The 15,842-nt window shown below is 54.6% G+C and overlaps 1 protein-coding gene across 3 annotated transcripts in view; it reads left to right on the forward strand.

Annotated features, from left to right (window-relative positions):
- Positions 1–15,842, forward strand: part of ABR (ABR activator of RhoGEF and GTPase) — a 187,868-nt gene that overhangs the window by 94,831 nt on the left and 77,195 nt on the right. Inside the window, exon 1 of one of the 3 annotated variants that reach the window (XM_079798865.1) lies at positions 7,146–7,956. The exons of the other annotated variants lie outside the window; for them this stretch is intronic. Coding sequence (XP_079654991.1) covers positions 7,822–7,956 — 135 coding nt within the window. The 5' untranslated portion in view covers positions 7,146–7,821. Of the gene's footprint in view, positions 1–7,145; positions 7,957–15,842 lie in introns of those variants that run through there. 3 annotated transcript variants of the gene reach the window in all.

Raw genomic sequence — 15,842 nt, forward strand, 5'->3', positions numbered from 1 at the left:
CCCGCTTCTGGACTCCCCCCACCGCTGCCGAAGAAGAGAATAGCTGGTGCTTGATTCGTGTACTGCCCTGTGTGTACTAGTCCTCACTGCAACCCTGGAGTTGGTGCTATAATTACCCTCATTTACAGACGAGGGAACTGAGGCCCACAGAGGTTGAATGACTTGCCTAGGGTCACACAGCTGGCAAGAGGCAGAGAGAGCATTCAAACCCAGAATCCAGGGGAGTTTTTTGGTTTCGTTTTTGTTTGTTTGTTTTACTATACAAACAGTGTCATGTACTGGCTTATACTCAACGTTTGCTTCACGTAGTTGCACTCTACTGAACGATTTTTGGAATGACTTCTACTGCCACAGAGAAAGAGAAGGCAGAGGGAGGAGCCCAGCTATCAGGAAGTGGGTGAATCTGATTCCATCTGCGGCTGCAGCCAACTCCGCCTGCCCCTGGCACTGGCCCATGGAGGTCCGTTCTCGTTGGCCCAGGGTATACTGAGCTCCAGAAACTCTGGAAGTGGGGCTTGAGCTGCCAAGAAAGTTGAGAGGCAAAGAGGAGGGAGGGAGAAGGGGCTTCAAGTCCAGGACAAGGCCCAAAGGCGAGACTGTACCTGGTCCTTTCAGGGGATGGCGAGCAGCAGAGGTGGTTGTCAACAATGGGATCAGTTGAGTCATAGGCAAGAGCCCCACTGCCCTTGCTTGGCCTGGCGTGGCTTCCTGCTGGGCCCAGGGTGAGCAATGTTTTAGAAAGAGTAATCTGATGTCAGCGGTAGAAAGGCGTTGAAGAATGGCCCTGTCACTTCCTGCTTAAAACCCTTCAATGCCTTCCCTTTGTCCTGTTGTCATACTGGCTGGGCCCTACCTGACATGACCACTTGACCCCTGCCTACCTCTGTGGCCTCATCACCCATCCCTCCAAGGAGAACGTGAGCCCTGCAAGCTTTGCCAGTTTTGTAACCAAACGTTTGCTCGTGCATTCTAGTGCCTAGAACTGTGCCTGGCACACAGTGGATGCTCAGTAAATGTTGGTGGAATGAATGCATACGCGCCACCCACACTGGACTCACTTCACTTGGCCTCACACCGTCCTGTCTGCCCCCCAGCCCCCACGGGGTTGGCTAACCCCTGATCGTTTTGAGGTGTGTTTTAATGTCACCTCCTTCCACCCGCCCCACCCCCCTTTGCTCCACCTGCCTGTCTTGTGCTCCCAGAGCTCAGTCTACTTTCCCAATCGTAGCACTTACCCCACTTCTTTTTTTAACTTCTTCATTTTCCCTGATTACATCACGGGCAATTCTAACTTCACAGAACTGCATCATACAGAAAGTGAAAGTCCGAAGTTCCATCCTACAAAGAAAAAACTTCCGTTAAGAATTGGTTCTGTTTTATGTGTCTCCTTTTTTTTTTCCACGTGAGGTATTTATATAGATAGATATACATAGATAGACGTATAGACATTATGTGTGTGTATGTAAAGTGAGATTGCATTTCATACTCTTGGTACTGTTATGCAATTTGTTCTTATTTTACTTAACAAGTGGACATCTTTGCATGTCAGTAGTTAAAGATACACCTCCTTTTTCTTTATGATTATATGCAGCATTTTATGAATGTAATTCACCTAACCAATCCCCTTCTGATAGACATTTGGGCTGTTTCCGGTCTTTTACACGTATAAACAGTGAACATCTTTGTACATAATCTTTGCGACTTTGTAGAAATGTTTTTGTAGAAAATCCCTTAAAGTGGAGTTGCTGAGTCAGAGGTGTGAACATTTAAAATCACAATAGGTCTTTCCATATATTCTTTCTGAAGGAGTTGTACCTCAGTGCTATCGTTGTGAGGTTGTACGCCTCCCCCGGCACGGCCTTGGGCTCACAATGTCAGTCTGTCCCTGAGACCGACAGCCCCATGGAGGTAGACGGAGTGTCCTGTTTGTGGCTGTGTTCTGAATGCTAGCACAGTGCCTGGTGCACAGTAGGCAATTAATAAATACTTGTTGACGGAGTGGGTAAGGGAATGAGGGGATGGAGAGAAGGCCATGGGGTTGAGGTAGCTTTGAGAGTATGGGCTTGCCCAGCGGTTGAGCATCGACCTATGGACCAGGTGGGTCACAGTTCAATTCCCGGTCAGGGCACATGCCCGGGTTGCGGGCTCAATCCCCAGTGTGGGGCATGCGGGAGGCAGCCGATCGATGATTCTCTCTCATCATTGATGTTTCTATCTCTCTCTCTCCCTCTCCCTTCCTCTCTGAAATCAATAAAAATCTATTTTTTTAAAAAGAGACGAGAGTGTGGGCTTGGTGAGTGCCCATGGGGGAGTCCACACCCCTCACTCCCCAAGGTGTAGTTCTAGCCACTTCTCCAAGTCCATCACCTGCCCCTTTTCTCTTCTGTCAGCTGAGCTTCCTGGTGCTCCTTACAAAACGTTTTCCTTTCTCGTCTTCCTCCCTTTGCCTGGAAACCCTCCCCCTTTTCAAGATGCTGCTCAGAAGCCGCTCTCCTGGGAAGCTCTTCCTCTCACGCAGGGTTAGTGCCTTTGACCGGTGGCCACGGTGTGGATTAGTGAGCACACTGCCTTGTTTGTCCATGTCTCCTCACCCGCTAAGGTTGAGAGCACTCTAATGGCGAGGGTCGTGTCTCCCAGGTCTGAGTGTTTGTAATGCCAGGCCTTCTCTCTGGGCGTGAATGAACGAGTGTGTGAACAGCTAGGGCAGGCAAGAACAGGAGTCAGAATGGAATATTACTGTGGTTGTACAGGTGTGAGGTGCTGCAAACCTTGATTTGGGTGGTGGTTTTGGAAAAGGGAAAGAAGGAAGGCCCTGGCCAGTGTGGCTCAGTTGGTTGTGCTTCGTCCCGTGCACTGAAAGGTTGCCAGTTCGATTCCAGTCAGGGCACATGTCCGGGTTTTGGCCTGATCCCTGGTAGGGAGCATGCAGGAGGCAGCCGATCGATGTTTCGCTCTCACATTGATGTTTCTCTCTCTCTCCCTCTCTCTCCAAAAATCAATAAAATATCTTTTAAAAATGAAAAGAAAGAAGGAAGAACCAAAGGGACTGGATAAAAGGGATGTGGGGGCCGGAGGGAAGGAAGATGGCGGCCCCGCCAGCAGAAGTGGAGAAGCCAGAAGGGGAAGCTGGTGGAGGGAGGGGGAGGGGCCGACCCGTGTGGCTCTGTGGAGTTGAGGGGCGTGGACGGGACTTCCGAGTGAGGAGATCCAGCGGAACGGCACAGGTGCCACGTTCAGAGCTGAGCAAGCTGCTGGAGGTGCCGATGGCGAAGGACTAGCAATGGCCTAGAAATGAAAGGGGCTGAGTTCCTGAGGGCAGAGCAGAGGCCTGAGGCCTGGGTCCTGAGTGGGTGGCCACACGGATAGGAGGCAGGAGGAAGAGGGATTTACCTGCCCGAGTGGTCAGAGGTAGCCCCAGCGCAGTCATGGAAGCTGAGGGCCTTGAGAATGTCCTGGCTACAGAGGGGTAGAGAGGGAGGCCTCTGATTTTTGGGAAAAGGCCATTTAGGGGCCTTTGGAGCAGGCTGCTTCTCTGGAGTGGAGGATCAGGAGCCGGGCTGAAGTAGGTGGAGCGTGGTGGACCCAGGGGGGAAGCTCAGGTCCAGGGCTGGCTCTGGGCATTTGCAGGGGAGAGGGAGGGAGCATCCCTGGGACATGTGAGTCACTTCCCCTCCATAGGGCGGGGGGTGTCGTGGGACAGACTGAGGGCATCTGAGTGGAGTCTGTGTGCCCGGTGGAGCTGGAAGGGCATTCTAGTTACTCACTGGAATTTCCCGCCGACAGGGATGGGGTGGTGTAGAAATGCCATGGCTATTCGGGAGCAGCTTGGGAGGGGTCTCAGGGTTCGGGGAAGAAGTGGATACTGGTCTCACCATGCTGAAGAGGGACATGGGAATGGAGATGAGGATGCTCTAGGACAGCGGTCGCCAGCCGGGGGTCCGTGGACCACGGGTGGCCCGTGAGGTCCGAAAGGTTGGCGACCGCTGCTCTCGGAGACTTCTCAGGGCACGGCCTGCTCCCTTGGGTGAGGGAAGGGACACAGGGGGGCCCCTGGGCTTTTAGGCCCTTCTCCCAGGCCACCTGCCTGTCTGACCCTCGGCGCAGCCCCTGCCCTGCACGTGGAGCCTGTAGGATGGGAGTCAGACACTGTGGCACAGAGCCCTGGTTTGGCACACGCGTGTCCTGGGGAATGCCAGGCCTGGTTGTTCCCAGGCTCTGGGAATAGCCTCATCCACCCAAACCAAATGAGGAATTGTGGCTGAAAGGGCCCTTCAGATGTGCCCTGGCTATTTATAACCAGCTCGGGCAGGGCCTGGGGAAAACCAGTGAGTGAGAGAGGGGGCGGGGCATGGGGCGGGTGTGCCTCTGTGGAACCCTGTCAGCCCTGAGGGCCCAGAGAGCTATCCCCAATCCCTTGCATTTCAGCTTTGGTGACAGGGAGGAGCCTGTCACTGCTGAGGACCGGTTCTCTGCTCTAATAGAATGGCAGGAGCCCCCCCTTACCTCCCCCCCCCCCCCGAGCTTAGAGCATCCACAGACCTTGGGGGGGAAGGTGGGATAAGAAATCATGCCCATTCTTTTCTTTTTCCCTCCTCTCTCCTTCTCAACCCTCCACCCAGCTTGGAGGCTCAGCCCAGGGCCCTGTGTTCAGCTGAGGTGCCCACTGAAAAGGAGAGGTGAGGATACCCGGTGGGCCAAGGATGGTACACGTTTCCCCCTCCTTTGGAATGCATTTCTTTTTTTTTAAATTACGATTTTTAAATATATTTTATTGATTTTTTACAGAGAGGAAGGGAGAGGGATAGAGAGCTAGAAACATCGATGAGAGAGAAGCATCGACCGGCTGCCTCCTGCACACCCCCCACCGGGGATGTGCCCGCAACCAATGTACATGCCCTTGACCGGAATCGAACCTGGGACCCTTCAGTCCGCAGGCCGACGCTCTATCCACTGAGCCAAACCGGTTTTGGCTGGAATGCATTTCCATGTGAGGTCCAAAGGGTTTGACTCTTCCCCCTGTGGCCACACAGTAGTTGCCACCTGAGGGGGATGTGACATGTGCATAAGGAGGCTGGTGGTAGGCACAAATGTGAAGTTGATGGATAGCTCAGACACTGTATCATTCAGAGCCACGGTGTCTGGTCCTGGCAACGGTGTACTGGGAGAGAGAATTGTGAGCTGGAAGCATCAGGAAGATTACAGGGGAATCCCTGGCTGGAGATATGCTTGAGGGGCTGGTGGGAGATGGGGCCGGGGGGGGGGGGGGGGCTTGAATGGGGCTGGAGCTTCGGAGCTCACCACCCAGAATCTTGAGTTTTCAGTTGATCTACCTAGCTGGTGGCACCTATTATACAGGCTTATAAAGATAAGCAGTGGGCTGGTAGGGTGTGAAGCTGAATTTGTTTCCAGTGAGGAAAGGGGACAGAAGGAATATTCAGGGAATCCCCCTCCCCCTCCCCCTCCCAACCTTCTCTCAACGAAACAACCAGCTGCAAGAAGGCAGCAGCCTTGTCTGTGGGCCTACTTTAATGCACAGATATGCATTTCATTTAGACCACACCATGGTTTACTTTTTAAAATTAGTTTACTTTTTTAAAATATTTTTTTATTGATTTCAGAGAGGAAGGGAGAGGGAGATAGAAACATCAATGATGAGAGAGAATCATTGATCGGCTGCCTCCTGCACGCCCCCTACTGGGGATCAAGCCTGCAACCGGGCATGTGTCCTTGACTGGAATCGAACCCGGGACCCTTCAGTCCCCAGGCCAACGCTCTATCCACTGAACCAAACCGGCTAGGGCTTAAATTAGTTTACTTTCAATATTATTTTGTCTTGGTTTCAGGTGTACAGCCTAGTGGTTAGACAACCGTATACTTTACAAAGTATTTCCCCGATATTTCCAGTACCCACCTGGCACCACTCATAGTTACCACAATATTATTGACTGCACTGCGGTTTTTATAAATGCAATTTACCTGTCATCATTTTAAAATTGAGAGGTATCACCTAAGAATCCAGGTTCCCAGCTTCTCTTTAACAATCCAAGATGGGGCAGCCCTCCGCTGGACCGGAGCTGAGTGGCGGTTTCTTCAGTTCACCTGGCCCCCACCTGGCTCATTTTGCTGATTGATCTTATCTACACTATTGCGGGTGCTCTTATCTGCACCATCATGGGTGCTGGAGTTTGCAACCTTTGCCCTAGGTGTTGTGTTGTGAAAGAGTTTTTTCGGGTCCTGCCCAAAACTCCTCCCCCATGAGAGTGGGTGGATGTACCACCTCTGAATCCAGGCTAGGGAACCGGAATGTGCCCTTTGCCCTCCGCATGGATTCAGCTTTTGGAACTGTTGAAGCAGCCAAGGGAAGCAGGCGGGGGAGAGAGGGGGAGGACAGGCTTGGCCATAGTCCCTGTCCTGGATCACCCTCTCCTGTGGTGCGGGCTCTATTGGGCCGAGGCCCCCCACACCCCACCCCCACCCCTTTTTTTTTTCTTTTCAGAGAGGAAAAGGGAGAGAGAGATAGAAACATCAATGATGAGAACCACTGGTCGGCTGCCTCCTGCACGCCCCCTACTGGAGGTCGAGCCCGCAAATTGGGCATGTGCCCTAGACCAGAGTCGAACCCGGGACCCTTTCAGTCCGCAGGCCGAGGCTCTATCCACTGAGCCAAAAGGCTAGGGCCCAAGGCCCCTCTTGCGGGAAGAGCCCCAAGAGGTGGAACGCTAATCTCAGCAGCATCTGTGAGCAGATGTGACACCTCCCGCTACCCAGGTGGCCCCTGCTGCAGACCCCGCTGGCACTTAAGTTTCCTTTGGCTGCGGCGGCGAGGCAGGTCAGGCCTTCTTTGCACAAAGCCTTGTTCCCCCAGCCCGAGGTGGGCTGGGAACTGGTTTCTCAGCGGCCTCCGCCTCACCTCCGCCAAGGTGGCAGGGCCTGAGGCAGAGGTGAGAAGGGACTCGGGCATATGGGGATCCAAGGTGACACTGACGTGGGCCCGGGAGGTCCGCGAGGCTGTGCGGGCAGCTGCGCCCGCGCTCCTCCCCCCGCCGGCTCCCGCCCGCCCGCCCGGCCCCGGAGAGGGGCTGTAAATAAAGCCTGTCTCTGGGAAGCCGACCTCCCCTTGCGCCCGGCCCGTCTGCGGCCTCCTCGCCCCTCCTCCGCGCTCCACAAGCCTCCGCCAGCCGGCGGGCCCGGCGACCACAGAGGGAACGGCTCCACCTCGCAAGTCAAGTTGTGCATTTCCTGTGTATTCACAGCAAACGCGGACCTCGGAGCCCAGCAAGGGCGGGATCGCCGGGGCCGGCGGCGGGGCGCCGGGACCGACCTCGCGAGCGGCGGCGGCCGGGGAGCGCGGGGCCCCGCCTGCGCCCGGCCCGCGCGCACAGCAGGAAGGGCCCGGCGGCCGCGCAGGGGCGCCTCCCGCTCCGCCCGCGCGCCTTCCTGCACTGACAGCCCTGACAACGCGGCGGCGGGGAGCGCTGCCGGAGGCGGCCGAGGCCCACGGGGCTGCCCCAGCGGACCCGGTTCCCCTTTCTCAGGGCGGGACGCGCGCGAGGCGGGCCCGCAGCCCCGCGCGCCGGAGGGCCGGGAAGCGGCTGCAGGAAAAGGTTCATAATGGAGCCTTTCATCGGGAGCCGGTGGCCAGGTGCCAGGGCTGACTCCGGGGAGGCCAGCATGCTGGTTTAGGCCTGCCCTGCACGCTCGTCCCCTCCCTGCGCGCCTGCCTCCCTCCGGGGCGGCGGCGGCGACGGCTGCTGCTGCTGCTGGTGCTGCTGCTGCTGCGTGGACCCTGTTTCCTGTTTGCCCTCCGCGGCTCCGGCTGCCATGGAAGAGGAAGAGGAGGCAATAGGCCTTTTGGACAAGGTTCTGGAGGATGAAGATGTGTTTCTCCTGGAGGAATGCGAGCTGGGAACCCCGACCAGCCCTGGCTCAGGGTCCCCCTTCTTGATGGCTGTGAAGGTGGGAACGTGACACGCCCTGGATGCTTGCTGAGGGAGGGGGCAGGGCGAGCAGCTCTCCACCGCCGGAGCTGCGTGCGGGCAGAAATGGCTGATGGGTGCACAAACCTCGCTCTGCTGGAGAGGGACTGGCGCATGCCTGCGAGGGGACGAGAGGGGCTGTGCGCTCGGCAGCTGCTCCTGGGGGAGAGGCGCTGGGCCTGCCTCCTCCCATGGACCAGTTGTCCTCAGGGGGAGTGGCCGCTGGCTCTACCCGGCCAGCTGTGCTTGGGGCTTTCACTGGCGGTGACAGGAGTCACCTGGTGGGCATGGCAGTGGTGTGAGCCTGCTGCCCCAGAGGAGCTGGCTGACTTGAAACCGGGAGGCCTTAATTCATGGTTTCCATGGCAACAGTGGGATAAGTGCACTTAGGAAGTTCAGGCCAAGGGGGCCACTCTCTTTCTAGCAAGGGGACTTGGTGAGTCTGGGCTTCGGCATGAGAGCATTTAGAGGGAGGGAGGGAAGGAAGGGAGGGAGAGTACCAGAGGTCACTGAGCTTCCTTGAAGGAAGAGGATTGGAGTAGCTGAAGAGGGGGAAGGTGACAGCTGGCTCTGAGGCAGAAGCCAGGTGGGTAGGCACTTTTCCTAAGGCGGGCATACGCGGGAAGCATCTGCTGGACCCCAGCCCACCCACTCGGGCTGTGGGCACTCTTGGCAGCAATGCCCCTGTCCTGTCAGAGAGGTTGCCCTAAAGCTAGAGCAGGAGGGGCGTGGCTGCATCAGTCCCCTTCTCTGCACCTCCTCCTCAGGGCAGGGCTCCCTCTAGAATCCACACCTGTGTTGCCTGAGGCATGGCACACCTACCCACTCCTAAGGGCTCTAACCTCAGCCTTTTGCTCACCTCCTCGCTGTTCTGTGGCCAGAAAGGAGGCCAGTTAGAAAGTATGGCAGCGAGTTCTTAGACTGCAAGCCAGGCTGCCTGAAAAGAGGGCACCCATCTGTGGGGCACCCCGAGGGCACGGTGCACAGGGCACTGCTGTGGGCAGGCGGCTGTCTGGAGCCTCTCTGGACCTCTCGTCCCTCCTGTAAGATGGGATCACGGCCCTGCCCCACCCACGCTACAGTGTGCTTCCCGGAGGAGCTAATGGAGGTAAAAATAGACTGCGGCCCAAGGTAGATGGCTGAAGTGTGGAGCGTAGCTGCAGGCCTGCGAGCCGAGCAGTGAGGAGCTGTAATGGGTGGTGGCTGGTGCCCCACCCCGGCTCTCTCTTCTGGAGCTGGCGCCGAGCCGTGGGGGTAAGTCATGTTCCTCGTTGGGCCCATGAAAGCCTCTGTACTTAGGGTCTGACCAGCCTCCCCCCGCAGAAGCAGGATGGGAAATTCTGATTATGAACCAAGAACGTAGCGTGTGGGGTTCCTAACGGACCCTCTCTGAGAAACCCTTCCCAGCACAGGTGGGATCTGCTGATACGCTGCCATATGGGTCCACCCTTACTCTGGACTCTGGCTTCTACCTGAGTCTCAGCCATATTTCATTCTGCTTGGGACTTGAGGCATCTGCCTGCTCTATCCTATTCTCGAGGGCAAGGGCCACCTTGTGTTCATTGTGGAATGCTGTGCAGTGCTGGTGCTTGGCTGGTGCCCAGTGAATGTGTGGAATGAGCGAGGCTCGATGGGGCTTGCAAAGGGTGTACCCTGTGCCTGGCCTTGTTCCATCTCAGAGGAGTTCTAAAGAGACAGCACATGGATGCCAAGAGGTCCTGGGCACACCTCACACTCAACACGCCGCAGCTCCCCGATCCCTGTGAGTCTTCCCCTCTACCTTGCTGCCTCGGTGTTCCGGACTTGTCTCCAGCGTCGGGGAGGGGGCCTTTCGGGAGTATTGGGGGTTTCCAGGCCTCTTGTCTCATCCTGAACACCTCTAGGGTGCCTTCCTCCTGCCCAGGCCAGGCTGTCATTAGAGGGAGAAGACAAGCAGGTGGCTGGAGATGGATGGTGAGAAAGCTCATTGATTCATTCAACAAACACTGTCAGGTTGTGTTCTCTTCGAAGCACTTCCTGGCCGGGGGGAGGAGATGAGATGCACTCAGAGAGTTCACAGTTCAGGGTGAGGGGGCAAGTGTACAGGTTATAGCAATGTAATGAGAAAGTAGTCAGGGGCAATGAGGAGGGTTCTGAGAAAAGGGGACTAAATTCAGAGGAGGAGAGATCACGTCTCGTTGAGTCAGGGTTGGACTGGGTGCACGTGTGTGGTCCAGGGGCATTTCTGGAGCGTGTGCTCCTGCCCGGGGCTGTGGACCGTCTTGGCACGCTCTTGCAAGATAGACTCTTTTCAGCCGCTGGTAGGCATCCAAGACAGTTCTCTCTTTTCTATTACTTTGCTTCAGGAGTACTTACCTTAAATAGTGGTCAGGTTCCTTGAGCATATGTCCAGGTGCCAGGCCTATAAATCAATCCTGTTTTCAGTGTAATTTCCAAGATACTTCATCTTCTTAGGGGACAGATGTGAAGATGGCAATGATTTTTCTCCAGAGCTTGGGGGGGGGTCGGGGAGGGGGGCTGCTGTGTCTTTCAGCCCACCCTTCCCTTTGAGGAGTTAATGATCTATAAACGAATAATAATGTGAATACTGATGGCAACATCACCTCCCAGCTGTAAAGTGCCGCATACTTTCCGAGAAAGTCTTTGATACAATTCTATTTAAAGGTACGGAGGGCGATATAAATGCTGCCATTGAAAGGGAACTCATTTGTCAGGAATAAGAATCCTTTTATAATGCGGATTAACCCCTCAGGTGTTACTCGGTGCCAATTTTTAATGGATTGTCTGAAATGCGTAGATCTCTGTGTCGTCTTCCCAGGTCTCTTCTCCCTCACGGGAAGTGATGGCCGTACAGTGATGGCCATACGTGTGGCTCCCACGTGGATGTTTCCCGAAGTGGGTGGCCACATATATGATGATTTTAGGTGGTGCCTGGATATGTATTTTGCACTTTGAATAGTTAGGTAGATATTTTAAGGTATGTTAGGGAGAATATAATTTGTGCATCTTTCCTGTGATTTCACATGTCATACATGGGATAAGGCTGTGCTTTTAAGAAGTCAGTTGTAAAGAACAATGTTAGGTAAATAGTAGTGCAGGGTGTGTGTGAGTAGGACACAGCTGCAAAGGTGGGATACGAACAATTGAAGTTTGGAAACATTGCTGGATCTCAGGGGGGCCTGTCCAAAGCGTCAGACACCTGGGAGCCCAGAATTCGGGGATCCTCCCTTAGAAGAGTGGACTTTGTGGGTTTCGTCTGTCCCCCAGCAGTTGCCCCTGTCCTCTCTGCTCGTTATTCTGCTGAGGACTTTGCTGGCAGACACCTCCCCGGTATCTAGCTCTGAGGAGAGGAGAGGGAGTGGTGGGTGTCCCTGCCTTGTCTCAACCCAGAGAAGGGCTGGCCGGCCTGAGGCTGATGCTTGGCTTGGACACAGCTCCTAAGCAGTGGCACCTGCTCTGAGCAGGCCCCGCTGGGTGCTCGTGGCAAACTAGCGTGGTCCCTGAGCGGAATTCTGCGGGTGTGGAACCGCTTGGCCTGAGTTTCTGACTCACAGGCAGCTCTGCCTCTTCAGTCCTCCTTGTTGTCTCGGAGGAGATCACAGTTCCTAGACAGATAGGCTTCGCTTGGCCTAGAACAGTGGTCGGCAAACTCATTAGTCAGCAGAGCCAAATATCAACAGTACAACGATTGAAATTTCTTTTGAGAGCCGAAAACCGACTTCTGCGCATGGGCCACGAAGTTTCAGTCGCACTGTATGTGCGCGCCCGCACCTGGTATTTTTTGAAAGAGCCACACTCAAGGGGCCAAAGAGCCGCATGTGGCTCGCGAGCCGCAGTTTGCCGACCTCTGGCCTAGAACTAAACCTTCGGGGGCTTTTTTTAGTCCCTACTGCAGTAGACTAGGCCAGAGTTGGCCACGCCTTGCTTGTAGATACTGTCCCTGCCAGAGTGACTGACCTCTTGGATTAGGGGCCCTCAGGCCCACAGACTGTGGGACTGCAGATTGTGTAAAATGCTGGGGACGAAGGAGCCCACCGTGGCCGCATTTCATAAGCTCCCCATGGGGAGGAAGTGGGGATGGTGTCACTGAGAAGGCAGCTTTCCTGTGCTGGGGGGACCTGAACTCTTTAGAGAACTCGCCCTGGAGATGCTGGGCACGTGGGCACCGCTAGAGGGCTTTTTGGGACAGAAATTGTCTCCCTCACTTGTATTCCCAGTACCTGGCACCTAGTGAGGTGTGAATGAGTTAATGTTGAGCCCTGACATTTTATGAGATAAGAACAGCCCCAAAAGGGCCCTGGCTGGGTAGCTTAGTTGGTTAGAGCGTCATCCTGATAAACCAAGGTTGCCGGTTCGATTCCTGGTCAGAGCACACACAAAAATCAAGCAGTGAGTCCTGGCTGGGTGGCTCAGTTGATTGAAGCATCGTCCCATGCACCAAAGAAAGGTTGCACTTGGGTTTCCAGTTGGGGCTCATGCCTGGGTTGGGGGTTCAATTCCTGCTTGGGGAACCTGCAGAGGGCGGGGGGTGGGAGCAGCCGATCGATGTTTCTCTCTCTCTCTCTCAAAATCAGTGAAAACATATCCCCAGGTGAGGATTTAAAAAAATATATATCAACCAGTGAATGCATAAGTAAGTGGAACAACAAATCGATATTTCTCCCTCCTTTCCTCTCAAATCAATTTTTTAAAAGTTAAAAAAAAAAAAAAGAATAGCCCCACAAGGATTAAAGAGACAACTGTGAATGTCCAGATAATTCTAAACCAGGAACATGGGTCTGAGGAAAGCAAAGGAAAGATGAAAGGAGTTTTTGGTGATAACTGGATTTACTTTCACATCACCTCCACCCTCATGCCAGCCCACACTTCAGAATGAATGTGACCCAGAGTGGGGACTCTCAGGGGTGACTCCTTAGTCCCTTTTGGGGAGCCCTTTCAAGATTGGACTCTGAGGTGGGAGTCTCTTAAGGAGGGGTCTTGCTGAAGGGGCTGGCACAGGGGTCTGGCTCATGCCAGGGTGGGTGAAGGCTTGCGGGGGCCGTGAATCACCAGGTCTTCGCACTGGTCCCAGTCCAGCCAGCTCTACTGTTCAGCTCAGTGTTCCCCGAGTGACTCTCAGGCCCTCAGACAAACCCTTGGTTGGCAGGAGATAGGAGGGGAATGGGGTGCAGCAGGCGAGTGCTGGTCCCCTACACGGAGGGGGAGTTCCCATGTGTCAGGCTGGGGAGGCAGCAGGCTGGGGCCCTGCTCCGAGCTCTGATCTGGCTCCTTGGAGGGTGTGCTGCCCGCCTGCCAGGTGGACAGCTCCGAGCCGCTGGCAGGTTCCACTCTGTGACTCGGGAGAATAATGATAGCACCTTCCAGGTTGTGGGACTTCAGTGTGTTAATCCATGGAAAGCACTTAGTGCCTGGTACTTGGGAAGGCATCCATAAGTAACCACTGTCCTTCCCTAAAGCATGGCATCCATACTAGTTTCCTAATGTCTCTGCAACAAATGACCACACAGTTAGTGGCTCAAAACAACACATTTGTTCACTTATGCACGTCGACAAGGGCCAGCTGGCCTGCATGCCTTCTGGAGGTGCTGGCAGAGAGAATCCGTGTCCGTCTGTGCCTTTTCCAGCGTCTAGAGGCCTCCTGCATTCCCTGGCTCATGGAATGTCTTCGGAGCCAGCAGTGTGGCATCTTCCGTCAGTCTGTCCCTCCCTCCCTGCCCTCTCCTTCTGTGCTCATTGTTTCTCTGACGCTCTTGCCCGCCTCTCACAGGACTCTTGTGATACATAAGGGTCCACCGATAGTCCAGGATAACTCATCTAAAAATCCTTAACTTAATCATGTCTGCCAAGCCCCTTTTGCCATATGAGATCGCCTAGCCACAGGTTTGGGGGATTGGGGTGTGGACCTCTTTGGCATGACATTGTTCTTCTACCACTGGGTCAGATGCCATTCCAGAGACGGGGTGGGGGTGGGGCAGCAGCCTCCAGCTCAGGTCTGCTCACGGGCCCAGGATCCAGGCTCACCTGGGGAAAGGGCCGGCCAGCGTGTGAGCACACCAGGGCAGGGAAGGCAGCTGGGTTCCGGGAAGCCTTGCTTCTCGGGACTTGGGAAATTTCTGACAGCATCGCACAGCTCTCCCAGACGATGCTCAGGGCGTGCTGTTGAGGCCCCGAGAGGGATCTGCTTGAGATTCCAGGTGAGCATCTGATGCTTGAGGACGAGTGAGGACATTATCCGAGCAGTGGAATAGCACGGAAATTCACTGTCCCAGGCCTGGGGTCAAATTCCTTCCCGGCCACTTCTTGGCTCTGTGACCCTGGATGAGCCCCTTCCCTCTTTTAAGTCTTGTTTATTTCTGTATGTGTGATGAGAAAATATAGTACCCACCCCAAGGAGGCATTTGAAGGCCAGATGAGAGAGTGGAAAGAACTTACGAGCCTTCCTAAGTGTTAGGTGCCCGCACGGTAGGGGTGTCACGTGGCGCTGGGCTCCAGGGAGTGCACAGGAGTGACGCAGGTGCTCCAGAGCCCTACGAAGCCAACGGGCAGGTCATGAACCAGGGCACCCGTCAGGTTCGGGGGTCAATGCCGCAGACCCCATACAACAAGAGATGCTGCAGGCCCGAGAGACTGCAGCTGTGCCTTCGAGGGGAGGTGGGGTTCAGACAAGAGAAGAGCCGGGGTAGGAGAAGGCATCGAGGCAGCAGGGATGACGCGCTCAGACGCTGGAACACCTCTGGCCTGTTGGGAAGACAGATCCGATGGCTGTGGGGAGATGGAAGGGTAGGGAGAGGCTCTAGGAGTCACTGAAGGTGTTTAAGTAAATAAGCTGGGGCCCCTATTACAATTTACATATTCTTGGTTTTTGTTTTTCTTTTTAACGTCTTTTCTCCCACTAGATGATAAGCCGCATGAGAGTAGGGTGTTTGCTTCCTGTTCTATCTATGGGGTCTGGGGAGCATTCAGTAAATATTTGTTGAGTGGATAAATAAATGAATAACTTAACTCAGTGGTCTGCAAACTGCGGCTCGCGAGCCACATGCGGCTCTTTGGCCCCTTGAGTGTGGCTCTTCCACAAAATACCACGGCCTGGGCCAGTCTATTTTGAAGAAGTGGCGTTAGAAGAAGTTTACGTTTAAAAAATTTGGCTCTCAAAAGAAATTTCAATCGTTGTCCTGTTGATATTTGGCTCTGTTGACTAATGAGTTTGCCGACCACTGACTTAACTGAATCCCCAGGTAATTACATTTTGCTGTATTGACTTAAATCCTTGACAAACATCAGGTGGAAGGTGGCGTTCTCAGAAGATGGGTCTGGCGCTGGTGTGTGGAGCGGAGGGAGAGGCAGGGGTCAGTTAGAAGAGTCGGCCTGCAGAGTGGGGTGCTGAGGGCCTAGACCACAGCAGAGAGGAGGAGTGAAAACGAAGGGAAGAGTCTTGGTAAGAGATTAGCAAGATGGGCATTCAAAGCTAAGTGAGGCATGATCTCCACCATGGGGGAGAGGTGGAGCGGGGAGGACGTCACTGCCGTACAGAATGAGGCCGTCAGGAAATGGTAGGAGGGGTGCTAGTTACCGCCTTTCTTTTCTTTATTGTTATTATTATCAATTTTTTAATCCTCACCCAGTGATTTGCTTTCAATGATAGAGGGAGGGAGGAAGGGAGAGAGAAATAGAGAAACAGTGATCGTTTGCCGCTCATACCCTTCCTACCAAGGGGGTGTAGGGGGATGAAGGGGGACGATGCTCCAACAACTGAGCCACCCTGCCAGGGCCACAGCTGGCATCTTTTGTTGCGAATTTGAACCCCTGGGGACAGGAGGATAAAGTCAGAGGTGCAGCTAAAAGGCCACACAGCTGGGGTTCCCATGG

This window comes from Cnephaeus nilssonii, assembly GCF_951640355.1.
Source record: "Cnephaeus nilssonii genome assembly, chromosome: 19".
Lineage (NCBI taxonomy): Eukaryota > Metazoa > Chordata > Mammalia > Chiroptera > Vespertilionidae > Cnephaeus > Cnephaeus nilssonii.